The sequence below is a fragment of the Ornithorhynchus anatinus genome, chromosome 5 (genome assembly GCF_004115215.2).
Source record: "Ornithorhynchus anatinus isolate Pmale09 chromosome 5, mOrnAna1.pri.v4, whole genome shotgun sequence".
Taxonomy (NCBI): domain Eukaryota; kingdom Metazoa; phylum Chordata; class Mammalia; order Monotremata; family Ornithorhynchidae; genus Ornithorhynchus; species Ornithorhynchus anatinus.
In genome coordinates this window covers 11,530,903-11,558,544 of record NC_041732.1, presented here as the reverse complement: position 1 = coordinate 11,558,544, position 27,642 = coordinate 11,530,903, and the positions used below count along the sequence as shown (strand labels likewise).

Here is a 27,642-nt window from a genome sequence, read left to right as displayed (position 1 = left end):
TGATTTGCACACAGCACGTGCTCAATAAATACGATTGAATGAATGAATGAATGAATGAATGAATCTGCTTATGGGTCCGTGACCCTTCATCATCCAGGATGAGGTGAATTGCCTTCCGTTATCACTGAGAGGTAGGAAAATCAGTGGAAAGGAAGGTGGTGGACATAACTTCTTTGACTTTCCAAGCGCTTAGTTCAGTGCTCTGCACACAGTAAGCGCTCAATAAATACAATTGAATGAATATATTTCTCAATAGCAAGCTCATTCTTGGAACCACCACCCTTTGTGGGGAAATCCCTAGGAGAAACTGGTTCCACAAGGGGAATCTTATTTCCCCTTCAATCAATCTATTGATCGATCAGCGTTATTGATTGAGGGCTTACTGTGTGCATAGCACTGTAGTAAGCGCTTGAGAAAGTATGATAGAGTTGGTAGACATAATCCCTGCCCTTAAGGAGCATACAGTCTTCCCCCTGAGCTCAGTCAAACTCTGAATTTAGAAGCAATCCCCGGGAAACCACGCTTGCCTTACTTCTCTTCCCTTCTCCCAAATTTGCTTACTTCTGTGGTCAAAAAGGTATAGCTTGCTGTACCTCAAACAGCAATCTGGCACAATCCCCTTCTGGACCTTTATTTTTTACCAACTTTTTATCCTTTGGAAACCTTCCAAGTTCCAAGAACATGGACTAAAAGTGAGTTGACTGCTTGTGCCAGTGCTAAAGCAAATGGCCATCTTCTTGTATTAAGATGAGGGTGAGTTTATCAAATGGTTTCTCTTCACTTTCAGCAAAGCCCCACTTCACCTTCTCTCCCACACACACCATTCTCTCCTCCAGAATCTTTCTATACCTAAAAGGTTCTTTTGGAGGTAGAGGCATTTCTAGTTTGGTTTTACTAATCCTAGCTAGGTTACAAGCCCTGTGTATTTAATGAAAAATGATGCCTTCATAGCAGTTTGAAGTTTTACAAGCATTTTTAGCTTCCATGAAAAAAGGCAAAAGGGATTAAAACATCATGATTAATTCAGCCATTAAAGAATTTAACCTATGAGAACTTGTAGATCGGTGTCTATTTTTAACTTGAAAAAGTATTGAAACGGTAATTATTTCTTTGTATTTTGTGTTCTGCAATAGACAAATGATAGGCTCTTTTTATTCCAGTTTTCCTGTAATTAATCTCACAATTGGTTAATACTAGCAGAATTTACTGATGATATAACTGTGGGGTACTGCGACCCTCCAGCTAAACTTTAGGCACCTTTGCTTCTGCAAATTTATTGAAGTGATTATGGAGACTAACCTCAAAATCTCGATTATATCATTCACGTCCTGGAAGTCATCCAGTAAGTCTGCCGCCTGGAAAAATGAGATGCTGATTGTTGTTTTTTCACAGAAAATATATTTCACATCCTTTGCAGAACTCTCCAGTTGTAATCTTGCCCTGAGCAAGGATAACAATTAGTTTTTTTGATGCGGAGGTAGGTGGGCAATGAGTGGAAGTTCTTGAGGATGGATTGAACTTTTTTCAGAAAAATGATCAGACTATCGGAGTGAAGTAAGGACTGGAGTGGGGAGAGACCAGAGCAGGAGCTTAAAGTTTAGAGGAAGCAATATCTAGGTCTGTCCAGTTGAGAGCAACTTCCCAGGAATGCTGACATTCCTGCCTAAATTTTAGGGTCTACCCGCAAGTCATCCAAGAATGCAGAATATTGAGTGTGCAGGATGTGGAAAAACCTGAATTACACTCTGTAAGCCACAGAGGTGTGCTAAAGTCAGAGAGGACGTGGAGGTGAGACCAGGGCCTTTACTATGCAATTCAAGATGAGTTGAGGACAAAATAAAATGTAGGACCAAAATTATTTTTTTTCTCATGAAAAAGATTCCTCCAAAAATAGCTTACTCCTGGACAGCCATGGCCTCTGTGGAGACTTGAGAATGCATCATAAATATAAACTATAGTCACGTTTTACTGGTCCTCAGTCTCAGCCCATGGATACCTTTGCTTTTTTAATAAGAGTTACTAAACAGAACAAGAAGTGGAATTTTGGATATTAGAATAATCCTACAATGGGCCAGTTTATCTAGAAACCAAGAGTAAAGAAGCTTAGCTAGAATGGATCTTAGCCTAGTCTACTATTAAAATATTCAAAAATCATCAGGTCCAAGTTTAGTGTATCTTATCACTTTTCAGCTCTTTGTTCAATGGTATTTAAGTGCTTATTATATGCAGGGCAGGTAAACACATTCCTTGCAGACATCAGTTGCTCAGCCATTAGGCTGCCAGAAGGCTTTATTTGGGGAAATGGCTTGAAAAAGGAGTTTGGTGTAAGATGAACCCCACATTAATTCACTATTAATTAATTCCCTATTCCCTATTCATTAATAGCTTTTACCCGAAGTAAGCTTAAGCAGAGAGACTGTAAGTTCGTTGTGGGCAGAGAATATGTCTGCAAACTGTTATATTGTTCTCACCCAAGCCTCAGTAGAGTGCTCTGCACACAGCGCTCAATGAATACCACTGATTCATTGATTGAGAAATATTTCAGCACATGGAATCTCTTCTGTTTGGGTCTCAGGGGAGTAGACAAGTAGGCACAGTATGCCACAAGGAGCTCCAAATGGAATTTCCTTTCCCAGTTCTCCTTGAGGAGAATTGGACTGTGCTCCTTGGGAGGGTGGGGATTTCTCACTTTTGGCAGAAGAGTCAATCTCTCCTAAAAATGAGCTTCTGAGAAATTGGGCCCCTTTTCACCATAGGGTGCAAAAAGTCTGTGTTTCTTTCCCAATCATCTTCCTGCCAGCCATTTGGAAGGATTTTAAAACATTGCTCTGACTTTGCTTGCTGTATAACAAATGTATATCAGGAATGTATAGAGCAAGGCACCGGGATTTACAGCATACATAAAGACTGAAAAAATCCAAATTTCCAAATTCATTGAGTCAATTTCCTATTGTTGTAAAAGAGATTTATTTAACAGTCCATACTAACATATACCTCATATTTTAAAAATAAAGGGCACATTTAAAAAGAACTTTGAAATTTTAATTTTCACATTAATCAAATAGGAATTTTACTAAGTTTCTAAGTTTACCTATGAGATCGTCAAGATAATAACTTTCTGCTTGATTTGTCGCATTTTAGACACTTTAGACATTTTAGAACACCCATAGTTCTTTTTTTGTGTATTTGGGTATGGCGGCCCAAGTGTAGTATTCCTCCAGATCTGACTGGAACACTTCCAGATTTATCGTTAACCATAACCAGTAAGTCTTAGGTTCGATAGACACTTACTAATTTCATCCTCTCTGTTCGAATGTAGTTTGAGAAGAGCTAGCCTGCTAGAGTTAATGTGGTTTATCTTTAAAATAGTGTGAAAGGCTGAATGGAAAAAAAAAATCCTCGGTCAAGACTCATTTTGCCTTGGCAAATCACTGCAAGTTCTCTTTGCAGGCTTGCATAAACTTACCTATTTCATCATTAAGTGCCACAGATGCCCAGCTCAGATAAAAATCTGGACTCTTGCTAATGAACAGTCAAAAACAGTTGTTCCCCATCTGCTTGCCTATGTCTGAGAGGCTCGGAAGGACTTCCTCCTTCATCATAAATGGCATAATTATTGTCTGCAGAGAAGTACAGAGAAAGACCGTTCGTCCAGCCTGACCATTACCCCACTGCAGGCCACCAAAGATTAACAGCTGCTTCTCCTTTGAGTGGGTTAGGTAATAACAGTTACTTTAGTTAGTAATTGGATGGGTTCCCAGGCCATGTAATTCAGGTTTAAGGCTGTCATTTTTCCCTGGCATGTAGCTAAGCTGTGTTATTGGAATGAAGGCTTGTAATCCTATTAGTCAGTTGTCAGTCAAGACCCAGAAGAGATAAGGGAATTCACATCTATAAAGGTATTATAACAGGTAGGCAAATGAACCACCCACATTTAGTCTTGGGTGAACTCTCTTCCTTTGATATACTTTAAAGAGAAACTGTTAAATAAAGTTGAAAGCAAGGATAAAAAAATTACAGGAGATCAGTTTCAGATGCCCATAAACCAGGTCTTGTCGACATGAGAGGACAAGAACGGTATCTAAATGGTTATTGTTTATGTTCTCCTGAGTGAAATCTTTGAATAAGAGCATCAGATCTTGTGTTTTTATAATAAAATGAATGATTTATGGGCAATGGGGAGAGAAACTTCTTTAGATGTAGGGTCGCAATCAGATGATCGTCAATGCTTCCCATATTGAAACCCCAATACATAAACCATAAATACCTGCAAAAATCTCACCTGACCTCTCAAGTTCATTTTCTCTTAAGTATTGTGATCCCATATAGTAGGTCAGTCGGTCGTATTTATTGAACGCTTATTGTGTGCAGAGCATTCATTCAATCATTTATTGAAGCTCACAGTCTAGAGAGGGGAGACGGACGACAAAACAAAGCAAGTAAACAGGGATCAATAGCATCAATTCTAAGTGCTCAGGAGAGTACAATAAGCAGACATCTTCCCAGCTCATAATGAGCTTATAGTCTAGAGGGGGAGCCAGACATTAATGTATTTCCCCTTCTCTCTATTCAAGCAGGGGGAAAAACTACCTAGAACCCAAACTTCATCCACCGGTCCTTAACCAGGGAACAAGCCAATTTTAACTCCCCCTTGCATTTAATTCAAGACCTTAGTGTTCTGCACATGTTTAACACTTGATCAATATTGAGAAGCAGCGTGGCTCAGTGGAAAAAGCCTGGGCTTTGGAGTCAGAGGTCATGGGTTTGAATTCCACTCTGCCACTTGTCAGCTGTGTGACTGTGGGCAAGTCACTTAATTTCCCTGGGCCTCAGTTACCTCATCTGTAAAATGGGGATTAAGACTGTGAGCCCCACGTGGGACAACCTGATTCCCCTGTGTCTACCCCAGCGCTTAGAACAGTGCTCTGCACATAGTAAGCGCTTAACAAATACCAACATTATTATTATTATTATTATTATTATTACTACTACTTCACCCAGCTGGTTTTTTATCAAGATTTGAGCCCCTCAGCCCCCTCCAACAGAATAGATAGAGTGGAGCCCTCGATCACCTTTAGGCTAACAACCTTGGCTATCATTAAAATGTCCCCCTTCTTGTCTTCCTGTCGTAGCAACTGCGGATATGTAAACTGTAGACTGTAAACTCTCTGACGGCAGAGACGACGCCTGTTTTCCCAAATGCTTAGTACACTGCCCTGCACCCAGTAAGCGCTAATAGATACCCCTGATGAATTGAGTGAAGAGCCTCAATATAATGTTTTGCACAACTGTGCTCAAGACACGATGGGTGATGATGTACAGCTCTGCCCTATTGGTACCCTGATGCCTTGGGATCCTGACCTTTTCTTCCCCAGGGGTAGCTGAGAGGCTTTATGACATTTAAAACATGCAGTTTCAACATTAAATGAACATGAGTCTTCTCTAAAAGCTCCCCTTCAGAGGAAAACTATGCTTCACGAAAGCTCAGAGGGGACATCTGGAAGTCTTTTATAGAATAAAAAGGGAAATTACTCTTTCCCCTTTACCCTCTCCCAACGGCGTGCATGGGTGGAGATGTACTATGGGGTGTATACCGTTATATGGACAACCCAACTAGTGTGCACCAAAGAGCTTGTTACCACATGCAGTTAGGGTTTCTCCATTGCATCAGCCAGCTCTTCTACACTTTTGAGTACGAATGTTCCCTGGGAAAGGGAAAGTGATATTCTGAACAATCAGTCAGTGGTATTTATTGAGCACTGACTGCATAGAACATTGTTGTAAACACTTGGGAGAACAGAATACAACAGCATTGGTAGACATGTTCTCTGTCCACAGGAGCTTTACAGTCTTAGAAGGGGAGACAGACCTTAACATAAATTATGGCTCTGTACTTAAGTGCAGTGGGGTTGAGGGCGGGGTGAATATCAAGTGCCTAAAGGGAACAGGTCCAAATGTGTAGGTGATGCCAAAAGGAGAGGAAGAAGGGGCTTAGTTGAGGCCTAAGCAACTAAACTGTCAGTGGGGGAAAACATGAAGAACATGATTTCTTTTCTGATGAAATATGTAGACCCAGCCTTGTTGAATTTCTTCTCTGTTTCCCTGTCTTTGGCTTTCCTGTCTCCCTTCTCCACAGCCCCAATATATTCCCCTACTCTCATGCTCCCCCATCCTGTTTCTATTCTTTTAGTGCTCCCCCATCCTATTTCTATTCTTTTAGCACCTTTTTTTTTAAAAAAAAAAAAAGCCGCTAGAAGTGCTGGGTTCCATGAAGGGCGTCGTTGGTGTTATAGCCTACACCCTAGCCCCTTCCATAGCTTGAGGTTCATGGCTTCTGGGGCTGCCAAGCCAGGTAGATGGCTTCAAAGCCTTATTTAAGGCACATCTCCTCCACGAGGCCTTCCCTGACTAAGCACTCATTTTATCTTTTCTTACTCCCTTCTGTGTCACCCTGACCTGTTCCTTTTTTATTTTCCACCCATTCCCAGCCCCATAGTATATGTGTATATATCCGTAATTTATTTGTTAATGTTTGTCTCCCCTTTTCGGCTGCAAGCTCACTGTGGGCAGGGACTGTGTCTGTTACATTGTTGTGTTCTCCCAAGTGCTTAGTACACTGCCCTGCACACAGTAAGCTCTCAATAAGTATGATGGATTGATCCTAATCCTCCTTGACTTCTCCGCTGCCTTTGACACTGTGGACTACCCCCTTCTCCTGGAAACATTATCCAGCCTTGTTTCGTGGACACTGTCCCCTCCTGGTTTTCCGCCTATTTCTCTGGCCGCTCCTTCTCAGGCTCTTTCACAGACTCCTCCCCTGCCTCTCTTCTAACACTGGGAGTCCCTCAAGACTAAATCCTGGGTCCCTTTCTCTTCTCCTTCTACACCCACTCACTTGGAGAACCCATTCGCTCTCATAGCTTCAGCTCCCATCTCTGTGCGGATGATTCCCAAATCTACATCTCCAGCCGTGATCTTTCTTCTCCTCTGTAGTCTCGTAATTCCTCCTCCCTTCAAGACATCTCTACTTGGATTTCCCGCCTCATCTCAAGCGAAGCTTATCCAAAACAGAACTCATCTTTCCACCCGCACCCATCCTCCCTGTGACCTTCCCTTCACTGTAGCCTGCACCACAATCCTCCCTGTCTCACAAACCTGTACCCTTGGTATTTTCCTCAACTCATCCTGTTCACTCAACCCTCATATTCAGTCTGTCACCATATCCTGTCAATTCAACCTTCACAACATCATTAAAATTCTCCCTTTCCTCACCATCCAAATTACTACACTGATCCAAGCGCTTATCCTATCCCACCTTGGCTATTGTATCAGCCTCCTTGCTATCCTCCCTGCCTCTAGTCTCTCCCCATTCCAGTGCATACATTGCTCTGTGGCCTGGATCATTTTTTTGAAAAAAAGTCCAGTCCTTTTCGCCACTCCTTAAGAAGCTTGTGGTTGCCCATCCACCTCCACATCAGATAGAAACTTCTTACTGTTGGCGTTAAAGCAGTCAGCTCTCCCACTTTTACCTTACCGTGCTGATTGCCCACTACAATTGAGCCCAGAAACTTCACTGTTGTAATGCTAACCTACTCACTGTACTCGGTTCTCCTCCATCTCGCTGCCGGCCCCTGGCCAATGTTCTCCCTCTGGCCTGGAATTCTCTCCCCCTTCATATCTGATAGTTTACTACTTTCTCCACCTTCCAAGCTTTATTAAAATTACATCTCCTCCAATAAGCCTTCTTCGACAAATCCCTCATTTCCCCTCCCCACTTTCCCTTCCGTGTTGTCTGTGTATTTGGATCTGTGTACTTTAATCACGTATGTATCTGTAATTTATTGTAATGTCTATCTCCCCTTCTTCTTGTGGGCAGAGAATGTGTCCACCTATTCAAGTGTTTAGTACAGTGTTTAGCACACAAAAAGTGCTCAATAAATAACATTGATTGAACTTTGATTTGGGGAAGAACTGTGGTCTAACTATTAAGCCGTGAAGCAGCATGGCATAGTGAATGAAGCAGCATGGCATAGTGGATAGAGCGCGGGTCTGGGAGTCAGAAGGTCCTGGGTTCTAATCCCAGATCCTCCACTTGCTTGCTCTGTGACTTTGGGCAAGTCACTTACCTTCTCTGTGACTCAGTAAAATGGGGATTGAGACTGTGAGCCTCACGTGGAACAAGGGACTGGGTCCAACCCAATTTGCTTATATCCACCCCAGGGCTTAATACTGAGCCTGTGCATAGTAAGTGCTTAACAAATACTGTAATTATTGTTATTATTATTATTATTATTATTATTATTAACTTGGGAAGGGAGGGAGTTTGGGGCCTAGGGAACAACATGAAAGGGGGGGTGAACAGGGTGGGTGAATCTTGACCAGTGAAGCACAAGTTAAAGGACTAGACTGTAAACTCTAAGGAACCTGTCTACCAATTCTGTTATATTCATTCATTCAATCACATTTATTGAGCGCTTACTGTGGGCAGAGCACTTTACTAAGCGCTTGGAAAGTACCATTCAACAACAGAGACAATCCCTGCCCACAACGGGCTCACAGTCTAGAAGGTTATATTGTACTCTTCCAGTGCCTAGTAGTGCTCTGCACACTGTAAGCTCTCAGTAAATGTTGTTGATTGGTAGATTGAGGCTTCCATCTGGGAATGAGCCTGCCATTTTCCTGGGGCGAAAGGGAAAAAACAAACCTCTCTGTGTTCAGGGTACAAAGATCCCATCTTTCAGCGGGCCATGTCAGTTTTTCCTTTTTATTTCCTCGAGAACGTTTAAAAAGGATCTATTTCTCATAGATGCATTAATCAAAAATCGACTTTGAAAAATCTGGGCTTTGATTTATTCTACTGACCACGAGAAAACTACCTTGTCAGCATTTCAGGAGGTGAGATGGTAAGGAGTTGACCCATCATAATAGTCTGTGGAGGTTTTTTGGCTTTTTTTTTTTAATACAAGTCCTTGTATATATTACGATGGTCTGCTTTTCCTCACTAGTCTTTTCCTCATCTTCCTGCAGTGGTGACATAGGTTTCTTTCATTGTGGTATGGCCCCCTGGAGCAGCTATTGTGTTGCTCACCTCTTCCCCTTGGACAGATTGTGTCAGTTGGTGCATCTGGTTGGCTTGAGTTATACGCCTTCATTGCTTCTATTTCTTGTGCAGTCTCTATCAGTCAATTCTGCACAACGTTTGGACTGGAAAAAGCATCACAGTGTGAGTTGAAGTTCCCTATATAAATATGTGGGAATTTTGCAACACGATTATTTTGAGGGTGTGGCCGTGAAGTTTGGTTAAAGTGCCAAAGTAGTTCTGGAAGGCAAGTAAAATAAAAGACATGAGGAAATTTTTCTAGATGAGGATTAGCAGCAAAGTCATTAAATGTTTACTCCAGATCAAGTCCTAGAAGAGACTATCAATTAGTGCTTGCTATGTGCACTTGGGAGAGTTCAGCATAACAATATTCATTCATGCATTGTCATTAAGCACTTACTGTGTGCAAAGCACTGTATTAAGTGCTTGAGAAAGTACAACAGAACAATATACAGTGACATTCCCTGCCCACAATGAACTCACAGTCTAGGGGAACGGAGACAGACATCGATACAAATAAATAAAATTATAGATATATATATGTAAGTCCTGTGGGGTTGGGGCGGAGGGACGAGCAAAGGGAGCAAGTCAGGGTGATATAGAAGGGAGTGGGAGATGAGGAAAAGTGGGGCTTAGTCTGGGAAGACCTCTTGGAAGAGTTGTGCCTTCAGTAAGGTTTTGAATGGGGGGAGAGAAATTGTCAGATTTCAGGAGGGAAGGAGTTCCAGACCAGAAGCGGGACGTGGGCCAGGCGTCGGCGGTGAGACAGGTGAGATGGAGGCACATTGAGAAGGTCAGCAGTAGAGGAGAGAAGTATGGTCCTCTAGATACAGACACGATCCCTGTCTGCAATGAGCTGGGGGAGGGGGAGGAGAGAGGAAAGGAGAGAGAAAGAGAGAAAGAAAAACGAAAAGGAAGGAAGGGAGAGCTGGGTGTGTGCGCACACCCGAGTGTAGTGGAACTAGGAAAACCAGGACCATCAGCCTCCATTCTGTCCTGGATTTCCCTTCCCCAGCCCCATCTGTGCCCATCCATGACCCCAGGATGGGGTTGAGGGTTACGGAGCAGAAACAGGCAACTCAGCCCAGTTCAACTCTCTTACTGTCATAAGCCTTACTTGCAAATGCAGTTTGTCCAGCCCTTGGGAGTTTCGATGGCATCATTAAGGTGTGTTTCGGTGGGGCTTGGATTTATTTTTTTAAGGGTATGCATATGTGCACGCTTTAACTTTGTTTTGCTTGTGTAATTATTGGACATCTATGGAATATACAGGCAACCCTTTACCATTCCTCCAAGGTTGAATAATAATAATGGTATTTGTTAAGCGCTTACTATGTGCCAAACACTGTTCTATGTGCTGGGGTAGATACAAGGTATTCAGATTGTCCCACGTGGGGCTCACAGTCTTAATCCCCATTTTACAGATGAGGTAACTGAGGCACAGAGAAGTTAAGTGATTTGCCCAAAGACCCACAGCTAACAAGTAGCAGGGCTGGGATTAGAACCCACGACCTCTGGCTCCCAAGCCCTTGCTCTTTCCACTAAGCCACACTGCTTCTCTAATCAGTTGTCAGACAATGTGGAGAGTGTACAGAAGCTCACCCTAGTAAGCTAATGCTCTGGAGACTTCATGAAATCTCAGCTGACCTCTAGCCCAAATAACATTGAGCAAATATGAATCTTCCATGACACCAGGAGCCAGCTGAGGCTTTCCAAACTCTTCAGAACCACCTCACATTGTGAGGTGTAGCTGTCCAAAGGTTAGCATGGCCAATGCGTAGGTCCAGAGGCCGGGCTCTATTTAGGCCCCCGTTAACTGCAGCACTAAAGATCTTGGGAAGACTTGCCTCCCCTGAGGACTCTGGGGGCTCAGAAAATCTGGTAGAGATGAATCAGGTGAAGTTGAGGAACTTGGAAAAACCTGGCTTCCTTTCATTGTACCTGAATGGGCCATGTGCTTAAATAATAATGTTGGTATTTGTTAAGCGCTTACCATGTGCAGAACACTGTTCTAAGCTCTGGGGTAGATACAGGGTAATCAGGTTGTCCCACTTGAGGCTCACAGTTAATCCCCATTTTACAGATGAGACAACTGAGGCACAGAGAAGTTGTGACTTACCCACAGTCACACAGCAGACAAGTGGCAGAGCCAGAATTCGAACCCATGACCTCTGACTCTCAAGCCTGGGCTCTTTCCACTGAGCCACTCTGCTTCTCAAATGGGGACTTTTGGTTTGGATTTAGTGTGTCACCATGATTTTCTCCCTTTATTCACCACCTCCACAGCACTTACGTACATATCTGTTATTTATTTAGTTCTATTAATGTTTGTCTCCCCGTCTAGATGGTAAATCTTGTGGGCAGGTAATGTATCTGTTATACTGTACTTTCCCAAGCGCTTAGTACAGTGCTCTGCACACAGGAAGAACTTAATACAATTGATGATGGATGTGCTTCCGAGTCCCTCTAATACCCAGACAAACCAAGTGTCTTCAACATTCCTTCCCTTCCTGCACTGTGAATTTTGGATGCAAAAAATGTGCAATTATAAAACCAGGTATAGGAGGTCCACGCATCATGAGGGAATTCGAAAAGCTTGGATTATTGGCCTAACCACTGAACGGTTGGCTTTTCATTCTTTCACCGGGAGTGTCACTAATGCAAAAGACTGTTCGGGTGAAAACTGTGGATAAAGAAGAGTGATTATTTTGAGGGGCTTTAGGGGGGGTTTTGTCAGATTTAGTAAATGAATGTTAAGAATGTTGTTCTCGGCAGATTTTTAGGGGTGCTTTTTTGTTTACAAACTGAGCAATTAGATATACAATTTAGGTATTAGAATGTCAAATATTCTCAAGAAGGTTCACATATACAAGGTACAGTTGTTGGATGCGAGATTTCAAGTCCACACACCATCACATTTTACTAAAATATAAAGAAGCTTTAGGGAGGGCAGAAGAAATTTCAGAGAAAACTCAAATGAACAGCTTCTGTCAATCCACCTAAAATTCCAAACGCCATGACTAAGAAATCATATTGCTTAAAAATAAATGTAATTCAGCTGCAGTGACAGTGAAGCATCTGTAATGATTCCTAAGCAGAATTAGCCCAGGGAATAATAGACTTACCCTACCAGGAGGCAAATTCCACAGGAGTACTGCTCCTTCTCAGAAGCTGTAAAGCCAAAGATGCCGATTAATATGATTTATTATATTTAAATATATACTTAAGTGCTTACTAGTACCAAGCACTTTATCTAGTGCTGGGGTAGATACAGGCTAATCAGATCAGACCCAGTTCCTGTCCTTCCTGGGGCTCACGGTTGAAGTAGGAGGGAGAACAGGTATTTCGCCTCCATTTTACAGATGAGGAACTGAGGCACAGAGAAATTAAGTTACTTGCCCAGGGTCACCCAGCAGGAAAATGTCAGAGCCTCACAGTCCTCTGTTTCCCGGGTCCGTGCTCTCCCACGAGCCCATGCTGCAGTTTGAGATCTTTATTAGGAGCTTATGGTATTCAGAATTATCCATAATCTCGAGACCATTCTGATTCAAAATCCACATCACTTTTACTTGATTATTCAGAAACCTTTTATGAGCAAAAAGGGAACAAACCATCATACTAGATGGGGTTTTTTTATAATTAGTAAAAATTTTCCCTGGAGGGATGGAGTGACAAATTAAATGTCTGAGAAGTGATTTCCTGATCTTTATTCTCCCCCAAGGCTAAATTCCCTTCCTGATGGTCAGTTGGACATTTGGGAAAGTGTATTGACTCGGGCCAGCGGGCGTCATTTAGTTCACGGTCACGGCAGTGAACTACATGGAGAAACATTTGGGCCTAATGGAATGAGCCACTGGCCTGGGACTCAGAGGACGTGGGTTCTCGTCCTGCTTCTAACACTTGCCTGCTGTGTGACCTTAAGCAAGTCACTTTACTTCCCTATGAGTCAGTGTCTTCATCTGTAAAATGGGGATTAAAAGCCTGTTCTTCCCTCCTAATTGGACTGTGAACGCTAAATGGGATGGGGACTGGGTCCGACTTGATTATCTTGTATCTACCCCAGCGCTTAGATATTAGCTCTAGCTAGATATTGGGCTAGGGATGAGCCCCAGTGCTCTTTAGAGTTGGGTTAAGAAGTGAGGCTGAGTCTTGGGAATTCAGTTTGAGTATTTTGGTACCAGGAACAGCCAATAGGTTACCCTGAGGGGAATGAAGAGTGCAAGCTTCGGGTGGACTGGAACAAGAGAATGGATAAGTAGAGAGGAAAGAACTGATTGAGTGCTTTCAATTTCTATTTAAATATGAATGCTATATTTAGAGAGAAGCCGGGGAGTAGTGGAAAGAGTACGGACCTGGGCGTCAAAGGGCTTCTCTTCTCATCCTGGCTCTACTACTTTCTGCTGAGTGACCCTGGGCAAATGCCTTAACTTTTTTGTGCCTCAGTTCCCTCATCTGCAAAATGGGGATTCAATACCTGTTCTCTGACCGACTGACTTACTCAGTGAGCCCCATGTGGGACCTGATTATCTTGTATCTATCCTAGTACAGTGAATGCCAAATACCACGATTATTATTATTATCATTATTACATATTAATATCTGACTCCCCCAATAGACTGTAAGCTCAGTGTGGGCAAGGAATGTTGTTTTTTTTTTTTACCAACTCCATTGTATTGTTCTTTCCCAAGCATTTAGTACAGTGATCTGCATACAATAAGTGCTCAGTAAAAACCGTTGATTGATTAAATATGCTAATGACTAATAGACAGTGTTATATCATTGCTTATTTTAATGACTTTAAGGACACACACATTATGTGAATACCTAGTTATATGTATAGCTATCTCAGTCACCATAGTTTGGTGATTGACATGTTTTTAATGGTGTTTGTTAAGCACTTACTCCGTGCCAGGGACTGTACTAAAAGCTACGGTAGATACTTGGGAGTCAGAGGTCATGAGTTCGAATCCCAGCTCTGCCACTTGTCAGCTGTGTGACTGGGCAAGTCACTTCACTTCTCTGTGCCTCAGTTACCTCATCTGTAAAATGGGAATTAACTGTGAGCCTCACGTGGGACAACCTGATTACCCTCTATCTCCCCCAGCGCTTAGATCAGTGCTCGGCACATAGTAAGCGCTTAACAAATACCAACATTATTATTACAGCAGCGTGTAATACAGAAGCAGCGTGGCTCAGTGGAAAGAGCACGGGCTTTGGAGTCAGGGCTCATGAGTTCGAATCCCAGCTCTGCCACTTGTCAGCTGTGTGACTGTGGGCAAGTCACTTAACTTCTCTGTGCCTCAGTTCCCTCAACTGTAAAATGGGGATTAAGACTGTGAGCCCCACGTGGGACAACCTGATTCCCCTATGTCTACCCCAGCGCTTAGAACAGTGCTCGGCACATAGTAAGCGCTTAACAAATACCAACATTATTATTATTATTATTACAAGCTAATCAGGTTTGACACAGTCCAGGTACCACAAAGTCGTAATCCCTATTTTACAGATGAGATAATTGAGGCACTGAGAAGTTACGTGAGTTGCCCAAGGATACAGCAGACAAGTGGCAGAGCCAAGATTAGAATCCAGGCTCATGTTCTATTAGCTAGACAACACGTTTTCAAATTTTTAAATTTGTGTGTTTCAAAATTTGTAAAAGTCTTTGTACTCTGTGGTTGAGACATCTAAACATTCATAAATATTTGTGAATTATCTTTTAATGTGTGTCCTTGCTTCTATAACATGGTGGCTGTGGTTGTGTTCATGAAGAATCTCTTGTTATAGAATTGTCCCATTATAATAAGCAGTGGGAATTATGGGCTAGATACAACTATGATGGTTTTCGATACAACATTCTGTGTTATTGCTATTTCAACCACACAGCAGTCAATCCATCAATCAGTGGTATTTCCTGTCTACAGAGCAATTTACTAAGCAGTTGGGAAAGTACAGCTTTGGGAGATTATATAATCACTGCCATGAAGGAGTTTTCAATCTAGTGGGGAAAAAAGACATGAAAATAAATTACAAAAAGAGGAAACAGCAGCAAAGTATAGGCACATGTAAATAGATGCTGTTGGGGTGAGGTGACTATCAAAGTACTTAGTTGGAGCAGGAGGGAGTGAAAATAGGGTGGGGAGACAAGTTAGTCAAGGAAGGCATTTGGGAGGTATGATTTTAGTAGGGTTTTGAAGATAGGGAGAATGGTGGTCCATAATCTATACCACTGACTGATTGAAAGGGGAGGGAGTTTAAGAAGTGCGCCTGGATACTAGTGGAGAGGAACAGGATTAGGTAAGGGGGTAGCTGATTGAGTGTGAAGTCTGACCTTAAGACCGTCATCAGAATTTAAGACATCAGACTTCAAGTCTGATGTAAAGACGTTTCTGTTTGATGCAGAGCCATAAACAGAGAACAGTTCCTCCTGAACCAGATCTACTTATGCCTATGTGTGGATCGGGTTATGCTCAGAAAAGACTCATGTGGTGGAAAGAATGTTCCCTATTGCTTCCATAGTATTTTATGTGGAAACACCCTAAATGATCTTACTCCTTTATGTGTTGTCAGTTGTTCATATACTTGCATCGGTATTATATTGCCAAAAATTCATGTTACAGTGGAGCGACCTCTGCAAACCATTCATTTGAGGATTTAATGCCTCCAAGTATCCCCATTTTTCCTATAGTGTCGGCAGTAGAATCAATAAGCTAAAGCAGCGGGGTCCAGTCACCTACCCTCTAGCTGCATGTAACCCTTAGAACCCAGTCCTAGAATGTATACCTGGGCCCTGGGCCCCTTTCTCCCTCTGCTCCCTATACCCTCCCCCTTCGCCTCTCCGCAGCTAAACCCTCTTCTCCCCCCTTTCCCTCTCCTCCTCCTCTCCCCTCCCACCCCCTCAGCACTGTACTCGTCCGCTCAACTGTATATATCTTCATCACCGTATTTATTTTGTTTAATGAGATCTACATCACCCTGATTCTATTTATTTGCCATTGTTTTTATGAGATGTTCTTCCCCTTGACTCTATTTATTGCCATTGTTCTTGTCTGTCTCCCCTGATTAGACTGTAAGCCCGTCAAAGAGCAGGGACTGTCTCTATCTCTTGCCGATTTGTACATTCCAAACGCTTAATACAGTGCTCTGCACATAGTAAGTGCTCAATAAATACTATTGAATGAATGAATGAATCCTGGTTAAAAATAATAATAATAATGACTCCTGGGATATATGTGCATACTAATCAATCAGTGGTATTTATTGGGCACTTTCTGGGTGTGGAGCACTGTACTAAGCACTTGAGAGAGTACAGTATAACAAAATTGGTAGACACATTCCTGCCCACCACGAGTTACAACGTACTGGACTGTTTTCTCCTCTCCCTTGCTTAGCAAGGAGCAACTGAGAAGAGTATGCTTACTCTCATTGCCATTTTTTAATAAATCCAAGAGTAAAGTTAAGAAAATCAGGGGGATCCTTCTCCTTTTCTCTCCTTCTCTCCTTCCCTGCATCCGTATCCTGAGGTGATTCTGTGGGTTGTTCTGTTTGCCCTTAGAAGTTCAAATTTCCCAGGGACCCTACTCTTCCTGCTAGTTGTGGTGGTAAGGTCCATTGGCTTCCAGAGTTTGGGCCACCTTGTGTTAAGGGTACATTGCCATCAGGCCTCACAACTAAACTATACATGCAACAGTTCAGAAGAATTGATTTTTAATTTGAGTTAAATGTTCCATTCATTTATAAAATATGTACTTGGAAGTCTATTAACCTGACTCTGTGCTTTTGTCCTCCAGAACAAGGCAGATCAGATTGCATTTCAAGTTGCCGGGGGATTCACAGCCCTTGAACAGATCCTTCAAGTAGTGATCTCTGCCACCAATCCAAATGCAGTATCACGCATCCCTCCCAAGTAAGTAGAGTTTTGATTTGCACTTTAAGTTGTCTTTTTTAGTTATTTCTCTCCTCCGCTTTCCAGGCGGGTTCCAGTGGTGAGAGCATCCAGGATAAGGAGTTGCTCTAAGGCTCAGGAAGCAGACGTATTCTCTCAAAAGGGAGAAAAACAGAGGCTCTCTGCTTCATTTACAGAGCACAAATTAAGCCTTAAGAGCCTTGCAAAGTCAAGGTTCTTTGGGCATGGGCTCCCAACTTAATCCCAAGTCAAGAAGTGTTAATGAAACCCTGGGTAGTTCAAACTCCAACCAGCAATTGAACAAATATGAATGAAATTGCGGAACGCCAACTTTTTCCTATAAGGAACATAGGGGTATCGAAGGTAAGCTTCTCAACAAAAGCTCTAGGAATGGAATTTATCAAAGTCCCTAGTGTGCTTGTAGAGCAGTCCAAGTAGGAGCTGCAGCAGGATAGGATTTCAGCAGAACCACCAGTAGCAGAATTGCAGTTTTATCTTTTGGATATAAATTTCCATTTGTCATCAAGCACCTACCCTATTTTCGGCCGTCAGATCTGCTTTCAGACTGTCTCTTGAGTCTTGCTGTACTCACTGACAATTTAGGGCAGGCCCCCAGCCGACGTTTCTTATATAGTTGTAGCATTCACAGGATGTAAAATGCACAGCTTCAGTGTTTTCATAGAAGTCTTTGTTTGGGCAGAGATTTGTTGAGAGGCTTGGGAAAAGTATGTTTACATCACTGAGAAAACTGTGTTTATAGTTCACTGGAGAGGATGATAATGTATTGGATCTGAAAGGAACTCGTTTTGCTGCTCATTAAAAGCCAACTTGAACTACATCTTTTGTGTAGCTCAAGAGAAAAATCGAGGAGCACGTGTCAAAAACTTTCTTTTTTTCCTGCCCATATTCTGCTTGTTCAGTTTCAAGCTAATGTGATTCGTCTCTCGTTTGATCAAGCACTCAGTTAAAATGAACATCCTTCTGTGTTGGCTGCGCACTTGGATCTGTACCCTTAAAGCACTTAATATTCATCCCACCCACAGCACTTGTATAAATATCCATTATTTATTTTAATATCTGTCTCCCCTTCTAGACCCTAAGCTCCTTATGGGCAGGGAGTATGCTTACCAACTCTGTTGTATTGTACTCTCCCAAGTGCTCTCCCTACAGTAGTTGTTCAATTAATGATATTAATAATAATGTTGGTATTTGTTAAGCGCTTACTATGTGCAGAGCAAAGCACTGGGGTAGATACAGGGTAATCAGGTTGTCCCACGTGAGGCTCACAGTTAATCCCCATTTTACAGATGAGGTTACTGAGGTAGAGAGAAGTTAAGTGACTTGCCCACAGTCACACAGCTGACGAGTGGCAGAGCCAGAATTCGAACCCATGACCTCTGACTCCCAAGCCCGGGCTCTTTCCGCTGAGCCACGTTGCTTCTCAATACCGTTGACATCTTTAAATCTCCTTCAGAGAAGGATGGTCCCATCCCTTCAATCTATAGTCTCAAAGTCTAAAATTATAAGAAATGGCTTTAGGCATCTCCTGTCATGTAAAAGTATTTTGAAAAAAAGCATACTGGTACTGTTTTGGTATATCCTATTTGCTTCCTTAAGGAACTGTCAAACTGGAAGCTGTGGTAAGAGTTAATGAATCAGAAAAAGGTGAAAATATAACCTTTCTCCCCAAAGAGAAAAATAAAATTACCCAAGAACTAGAAACAAGTTTTCAACACATTTTCATTATAAATTAACAGTTATCATTTATTGCTCTGAAACAATCCCAGTCTACAACTAGTTTGATCTCAGAACAAGGCAAACTAAATGAAGGCATCCCAGTGGCATGCCAGTTTACTTATCTTTGGTGGTTTTATTTTCTCTACCCCATCTCCCAAAAGAAGAAAATTACAGATAGGTTCACCCATTCCTTTACTTTCCTATCTTCTTGAAGACCTCGATAGGCACTCGGGCCAGGCAAACAGGGTTAAGAAAAAGATGAAAGGAGAGAAGACAGAGAGAACTGTAAAGGAAGCCCAGAAGAGCGGTGTGGTGGGGAAGAGGAGGAGAGGAAAGGAAGAGAACTAAAAGTTTCAAAAAGAGTGAAAGCATATCACTTGTTAACCCTGAAATTAATGGGCAGCTTCATTGGGTGGTCTTCGTTTTAAGGCTAATAGGGGGTAAACTATAATCAGTTCCAACATAGTTTATTGAAAGTGGAGTGATTATCCGGCCTCCAAAATCTTCCTTTTTGAACTTTAAATGCATTGTTAGTCATATTGAGCATCTTTAAAGGAACCATGGGGACCTCTTTGAGGCAGATGGGCAATTGAAAATGTAAACTGACTTTTATTTTGTACAATGCCTATCCTTTGTGATGTGGCATTTGATGCTTCTGGAAACTCATTTGGCAGCTGTTCATCATCCACACTATTTATGTTATGTGCCAAGGAACAACACGAACAGCTACCTAAGACATTTTGAAAAATGTTTTTTTTTTTTTCCGGTAGGCCCTAGTGTGCATGTGACCAACTTGTTCTGGCCTGCCGCCCACATTAAATGCCTGAGATCCAGAAAGCTCCTTCTCTCGTTTCACGGATCTTGTCATTTCACTGCTCTTGTGTACATACCCTTGGGGGAGTAGGAAAAAAAAAAGGTTCCTCCACCCTTGGACCCTGCAACCTACTAACCGAGAAGTCAACAGACTTAAACTTGTAATCCCGGGCCTGAGACTAAAGTCAGATTTGCTTCCACACGTTCAGTCCTTTCGTGGGGCTCCCCACTGAATGTTTTTCTAGATCCACGCAAAACGATCTGTGTTTATACTTAAAGTAACATTCAGCCCGAGAGGTTGTCATATGGTGCCAACGGGTAAACACTTTGATGTTTTCTGCCAAGAAATCTTCCCCAGAATATAGTTATGAATGGTTTCACAATTTGAGACGACTTCATCTCTTTGACCAAAGGCTTAAAGATACGTATGGCCTTTGGAGTGTATTCATTCATAATTATGTCTTATTCAAGAAGCTGAGGCAGATGCTATTATTGTTGCCTTGGTCCCATGCTTCCTAGTCTTACTAAACAGCAGTTGGTGATGAACTATTAATCATTGTTTAATAAGCATAATTGTTGACTTAATTTACAGGGGATCATAATGCAGCCATCATGCAGTTGCATTCCACTGGATGGACAGCATCTCTCCTGTAAATCTAAATAACTGAATCTTTAAAACTTTTGAGAGAGAAATTTTGTATTTAAAGTATGTGCAAGCAACCTTCAGAGCTTTTGAAATTTGAGGTCATCACTAGTGGAAATTAATTGAAATATTAAACAGTCCATACTCGCCAAACTCTATCCCTATCTGGATAGGTGTATAAAAAATGCTCTTAGTGTTGAGAAAATCCTCCCTGAAGCAAGAAAAGTCTCAATTCAGGTTGTTCTTCTGCCTTCAACATCATGCATTTTATATTGTTTGGTTAGCCATGAACACAAAGGAATGAGTGACATATCCCAGGTTTTTTCTTAGATTTAGCGTAGCTTATGGTGTTTCAAAAGAAATAGGGGTGGTTAGTTTCCTTTGGGTGCAAAGAAGATCACTTCATGTTAGGTAAATAAGTAGATGGTTCTACTGTGACAGAAAACTTTTGCCAAGATTTTGTGTTATGTTTTTACTATGTGTTTACATAGTTCTGATGATAAAAGCAAGGGGAAGCACTTCTATGGTGCTTTTTTTCCTCCTTCAGAACTTTGCAAGTATTGTTGGATATTCATGCCACTTCTGAGAAGTTAACAAACCTACCAAGAACCAAAATATTTCCCCATCCCTGCCCCCACCAGATCCAGTTGTGCACCCAAAGTACGCAGGGGCCGTATCTTAATTCCCAGCTCTGTATTCTTTCCCAGCCTTTGTACAATGCTCTGCACTCAATAAGTGCTCAGTAAACACCATTGATGGGTATACATTACTCAGGCTCTGGCCTGCAGTCAATGGAAATGAACCAAAAACTCTCAATTGTGCAGTCTAAGACCTTTGTTTTTCCTAGTCTTCTTTCTATCTTTGGATCATTTTACTGCCTGTTACTAATGGCAGAGGGAATGAAAAATGAAATTCGAATGAGTTAGTGTTTCACATTGAAATAATTCTGGAATGAGATTGGTGAGAAGATTGAAACTATCACCAGAAATATGGTTTTAGGATTTAGGGTGTTGTCTACACTTGCTGCCTCCACTTCCTCTTCTCCAGTTCTCTCCTTGACCCCCTTCACTCTGGCTTCTACCCCCTTCTGCTTCCACGGAAATTGCCCTTTCAGAGGTCACCAGTGATCTCCCTCTTGCCAAATCCAACTTCCTCTGCTCCATCCTGATCCTTCTTGACCTCTCAGCTGCCTTAAACCCCTTTCTTCTAGACACATTATCCAACCTTGGCTTCAGCGACATTGTCCTCTCTTGGACTCCTCCTATCTCTCTGGCCACTCATCCTCAGTCTCTTTCACAGGCTCCTTCTCTGCCTCGTTCCCTCTAACTGAGGGTGTCCCTCAAGACTCAATTCTGGGTCCCCTTCTATTCTCCATCTACACCCACACCTGTAGAGAAATTATTCACTCCCATGGTTTCAACTACCATCTCTATAGGGATGATTCCCAAATCTGCATCTCCAGTCCTGATCTCTCCTTCTCTGCAGTCTCGTATTTCCTCCTACCTTCAGAACATCTGTACCTGGTGCTCCCACCAAACCCTCCAACTTAATATGTCCAAAACAGAAATTCTCACTTCCCATATGCAGAAGTAGTTTACCATTGCCTTCTCCCACACAGTAATTTGAGTCTCCGCTCTCGACTTTCTCCCGTGCTGCTGCTGCCCAGCATAGGTAAGTTTTGAATGGTAGTAGATGGCCTTCCACTTGCCAGCAACTGCCCAAGCTAGGAATAGAATGGGTAGGCCTCTGCTTGACTCTCCCTCCTGTCGCTTGTAGATTACTGGAACCTCCTCAGGTGTGATTCTGAGAAGGGAGGAAATTCACTACTTACCTTGAAATTAGGAGACCAGTCTTAGTCTAGGTTATAAGCTCCTTGTGGGCAGGGAGCCTGTCTACCCACTCTGTTATACTGTACTCTTCCAAGTGCTTAGTTCTGTGTTCTGCACTAAGATCTTCTCTGGCTCTCAATAGAAAGTGGCTGGAATACAGATTGGCGATTAAAAGAACCAAGCCTCCGGGCCTCTGGTCTCTGCTTTTGTATCTGCTCATCATTTCTCAGGTAAATTAATTCCTCAATTCCTTCCCTCCCCCTTCAAGTGTGCTGAATCGTAGCTCTCCTCATCCTCAAGGCCCTTCGGAAAGCTTACCTCACCAGGAAGATTTCCCTGATTAATTCCTGCTGCCTCAATCAGCACTCTTAGCAGTTATAAATTTGCACTCAGCCTCAACCCTTAGGCATATTACCTCATACTCCTACTCCTAATGTTGGATATGTTATGGGTGTTTAATACATACTTGGGAATTGACTTTGTTTTTAGGTTTGGCTTAATTGATTTTAAACCAGTAGGCCTGAACCCTGTACTGATGATTTTTTTGGATATGTTTTACGCTCTTCCTGTGTGCCAGGGACTTGTTTGGATGAAATTCATTTATTTTAAAATAAGGGATTTTAGAATAAATTAGCTCCTACTATAGAGCTCTAGACTGTAAGCTCGTTGTAGGCAGGGAATGTGTCTGTTTATTGTTATATTGTATTCTCCCAAGCGTTTAGTACAGTTCTTTGCACAAAGTAAATGCTCAATAAATATGAATGAATGAATGAATAAATGAAGCACTCTGCCCTCACTGGGTTCTTATAAAGACTGAGACTTAATAAGAAGGCTTCATCATATATTAGATTTCAGATAATTTGGTAAAAGTAGTTTGTTGTGGGCAGGGACCATTTCTACCAGCTCTCTAAGTTAAACGACAGTTGAGAGGAAAACAGTTCTTTCATGATGTTGTACAAGATGTTTAGCCATCCAGTTAAACAAAATAAGTGTTCTCAAAATAAATGAAATTGAATCCCTTCATAAGGGAAAGTTTTTTTCTCTCTGTTAAAAAAAAAAATGGTTCTTTGCTAGTATACTTTTTGATTCTGACAGAGATTTTAGACTTTCTCATGTGCTTCACCAATTTTGATCAATTACTAGCACAAATAATAATAATAATGGTATTTGTTAAGTGTTTACTTTGTGCCCAGCATTGTCCTAAGCACTGGGGCAGAATCAATATAATCAAGTTGGACACAGTACATGTCCCACATGAGTGAGATGGGTATTTAATCCCCATTTCACAGATGAAGAAATAGAGCTACGGGAAAGGTAGGTAACTTGCCCAAGGACACCAAGCAGGCAAATGGTGAAGTTGGAATTAGAACCCTGGTCCTCTGCCTCCCAGGCCTTTGGCCTTTCCAATAGGTCATGCTGCTTCCCTTCCAGGAGGTTGGGATTTCAGCATTTTATAACCTGTGTAGATGATGTTTGCTTTTAAAATCTATAAACACATTTCTAGAAATACTATTAAGCCCAATCCTTTTAGTGCCTAAAATTGCTCGTTGGTGGTGTGAGGTACCCTTAAAGGACATTAATTAAACAATTAATTTAATCACTGGTATTTATTGAAGGCTTACAGAGCACTGTACTTGGGAAAATACAGTGCAACAGAGTTGGGAGATGTAATCCCTGCCCACAAGAAGCTTATGGTCTACAGGGAGAGACAGACATTAAAATAGATTAAGGATAGGAGAAAAAAAATAGAGTATAAAAATATTTACATAAATATTGTGAGGCTGAGATGAATTTTAAAGTGCTTATGAGGTACATGGCCAAGTTCATAGTTGAAGCAGAGGGGAGGGCAGATATGGAAAATAAAGGGCTTTAGTTTGGGAAGACCTTTTGGTGAAGATGTGATTTTAGGAGAGATTTGAGGGTGGGAAGAGTGGTGGATTGTCGAATATGAAAAGGAAGGGAGTTGCAGGCCCATTTTAGGCCACTTGTAGACCATGTCGTGTATTGTGACACAATCTACATACCCTGCTGATTTAACCACGCACACCTCATGGCAGAGCAGTCAGCATCCTTTCAGTAACCCGAATGAGATAATGTTCCTTTTAGTGAGTCTGCCTTGGAGACACATAGGAACTCAGAATTGAGTTCAGTATAGTTCTTTTTTTTCCTTTCCCAAGTTTTACAACTTGTTTTAAATTTTAAAGACATGAATTCCATATTGGACCAAACCTCAAACTCTCCTTATCAAGGGGAAAGAGTGAACGCTCTCAAAGTGAAGCTGGAAAATAAGGAGTGGGAGGAAAAAGGTTAAGAGGGAGGAGGAGGAAAATGGAGAGCATTACAGTTCCCCAGGGTGTGATTTTTTCATGAACATTAAGGATTGTTGCTGCAAGCTAGTCCTTGGCCATATTAGAGGAACCTTTCCTCTGCTTTCATTTTCCTCAGGAACCTGGTCTATATACATCATTTCATCGGGTAAACCTGTTGTCATCAGAGCATTAGACAAAAAGATTTGTAAAGGGTATTTCCTTCAGTCTGATAGGTCTTCCACATTTCATGTTTTCTTGAAAAGAAATATAGACAAACCCAGTTTTTTTGTAGTTGCTCATTATATAAATAATCATCACAAATAAAAGCATCACTTACTTTCTTCCCAGCCCAATTTTAAATTTAGTCTGAAATGCTTCCATCTTTCTCATGCTCCATTTGTTTTTCATGTAATTTTCATCTCTGTTAACGTTTTTAGGATTTAGCCTGAAAATCATTAGCATGATTTTACCTTCATGAACATGATCTCGAAAAAGTAAAAATCTGATAAATTAAGTATGATTTGTTAATTTCCTTGTTTCCTTCTCTTCCTCTTCAACTCCACCCAAATTTGGCTTCATTTTTTCCATAGTCCAACTTTTTACCCCCCAAAATCGGTAATTTATCGTGTCATTATTTGTTTTAGTTTAGAAATCTGCCCACTATTTAGTGGTGAAGTTAAGCTGTTTAGAAGTAGGTGAGGAGATTATGTGGGCATTATCCACTTCTCTCTTTCCCCCAAAACCTGGCAGCATGATGCAGCTCAGATTTTTAATCCCATGTCTACAAGATTAACCTGTATTATAAAAAGATTTAACAATATGCCTGTTGTTCCATACTGTCCAGGTTACTAGAATAAGCAGCAGGTTTGCAACTGCTGCAAGCAAGATAGGACATTTGTAAAACACAGATGATCCTTCTGTATCACCGGTTCTCTTGTTTTGGAAATTAAAAAGGAGTTCAAAAATAATTGTTTATGGGGAATTTTATTGTGGTATATTACTAAACACTCAAATGGAATCTCCAAGGAAAGAAATATATATTTAATGCTGCTAACTGATCCAAGCCATATCATTACCCTATTTATTTTGTTAATGAATTGTACATCGCCTTGATTCTATTTAGTTGCCATTGTTTTTATGAGATGTTCTTCCCCTTTACTCTATTTATTGCCATTGTTCTTGTCTGTCCATCTCCCCCGATTAGACTGTAAGCCCGTCAAACGGCAGGGACTGTCTCTATCTGTTGCCGACTTGTTCATCCCAAGCGCTTAGTACAGTGCTCTGCACATAGTAAGCGCTCAATAAATACTATTGAATGAATGAATGAATTCCATAGCTCAGAGTACTAGCTAAAATTTCAAAAAGCTACAGTTTTCTGCCAAATGATTCCACTAGAGCCAAAGAAGATTGCAAATCTCATTCCATTTTGGAAATTAGTCCTCTTCCTTCAGTCGCTTTACCAGGACTGATAAAGATATCTTTCACAACTCAAACATTTTAAGGGAAAAAATGTTGTGGGGATTTAAAAAAAAAAAAAAGATTGTCTATCATTTCTTTTATTATGTGCCCATTCAAAATAAACAGAATTTTTACATTCTTTGACTAAACCAGGTTCTTAAAGATGAAAAGATTAAATAAGACTCTTAAAGGGAGCCTCCTTTCTTGTTTTTGTTCCCATGTTCACTTTTTATATTGAAATCAATTCTTTAAATTAGAATACCATTTTTAATTCACAGAGCATCTTAATGAGGTTTACAAAATGGGCGCACCTGCAGTTATTTTCTAAACCCCAGTGTCTACTTTGGAGGAATATTCGTTTGACACCCAAGACTGATCGGTTTTTATCTGAGCCACCAAACTAAATATTCAGAGCACAAAGTTTCATAACAAGAAATGAGGCCTTTTAAAAATCAATGTCCTTTCCTCCCATTTCATTTTTTTAAAAAACTTTTCTTCCTCCTTGGCATGATAGTTTGAAACCTGGCAATTCCTAAGCAGGGCTATACTGTGCTAGAACACAAAGTGATTGTCCCACAGATGATGGGGGTAAGAGTGGTTGGGAAGGGCTCTATTAGGCATGAGACTCTTAATGATTTATTTTTTGTTTCATTCCATCACTGGTGAGTTTCATTTAGTTGGCATAGGGAAATTACATAACAATGTGTATTATATATATTTTAACTATTTAGTAGTTCCCATGTTCACTTTTTATATTAAAATCAATCCCTTAAATTAAAATACCATTTTTAATTCATAGAGGATCTTAATGAAGTTTACAAAATGAGCTCACCTGCAGTTATTTTTTAAACCCCAGTGTTTACTTTAAAGGACTGTATATATTATCCTTCTATAAATATAAAACTATATATATATGTATGTATATTTTTCTGCCATATTCAAGGAGGGCAGCATTAATGGTGAAATTCATTTATGATTGCATGTGGGACTGTAAAGACCAATTCGTAGCCACAGCCCTGTCTGCATTGACCCACCAAAAGTCTGTCCCTTGTTATGTTTTCATGTTTGATGTTTGCAGTGCCTGATGTTAAGGTCCCTGTGGGCAGGGAATGTGTCTGCTTATTGTTGTATTGTACTCTCCTAAGCGCCTAGTACAGTGCTTTGCACATAGTAAGCACTCAATAAATACGATCGAATGAATTTTCTCTTAGAAAACAATAACTGCCTTCCCCAAAACTAGCATTTTTTTAATAGTCTAAGTCCTTTCAACCCCATAAGGAACTTCCTTATCTGGGTTTTGCCCCCTTTTTAATTGTTCTAGTCCAGTAGTCTCCGCAGATGGCTTCTTTCTTCATTTACAAAATGAAAATGGTAAATTTCATGTTATGTGAGGCGTAGCCGCAGATAAACTCTGATACACGTGATTTAACAGTTTAGTAGCACCAACTCTGGAAGGAGAAAAATCAGACATGGGCTCGAAAGAAAATAACTTGCTTGTCTGTTGTCACCCTTTTTTCTCCAACATTTTAAGTGTTTTTTTGTCTGTTAGTGTGTTAACGCCTTGTGGACAGGGACATTGTCTTATGCTTCTGAGTTATTTTTCAACCCCAGAGTGCACTGCTAGGCAAAAAAGACGGGATTCTTCTGCTGCTGCTCCACTTGGGCTCTGATCAACCCTCAAAGTAGAATTTACAAGTAGAATCACTTAGACTGTAGAATGTAATGAATAATAGAAGCAGGATAAAGAAATGTTATTTTATTTTAAACCTCTAGATGCAAGCTTCTTGCATGCAGGGAAGATATTTGCAAACTATTGTATTCTCTCAAGTGTTCGACTCACAATAAACACT

At 41.2% G+C, this 27,642-nt stretch overlaps 1 protein-coding gene across 6 annotated transcripts in view; it reads left to right on the top strand.

Annotated features, from left to right (window-relative positions):
* SCAPER (S-phase cyclin A associated protein in the ER) overlaps positions 1 to 27,642 on the top strand; it is a 319,884-nt gene that overhangs the window by 190,416 nt on the left and 101,826 nt on the right. For all 6 annotated transcript variants that reach the window (XM_039912274.1, XM_039912273.1, XM_039912272.1 and 3 more), the window contains one exon: positions 16,888 to 17,003. In XM_039912274.1, the coding sequence (XP_039768208.1) occupies positions 16,888 to 17,003 (116 nt within the window). The remainder of the gene's footprint in view (positions 1 to 16,887; positions 17,004 to 27,642) is intronic.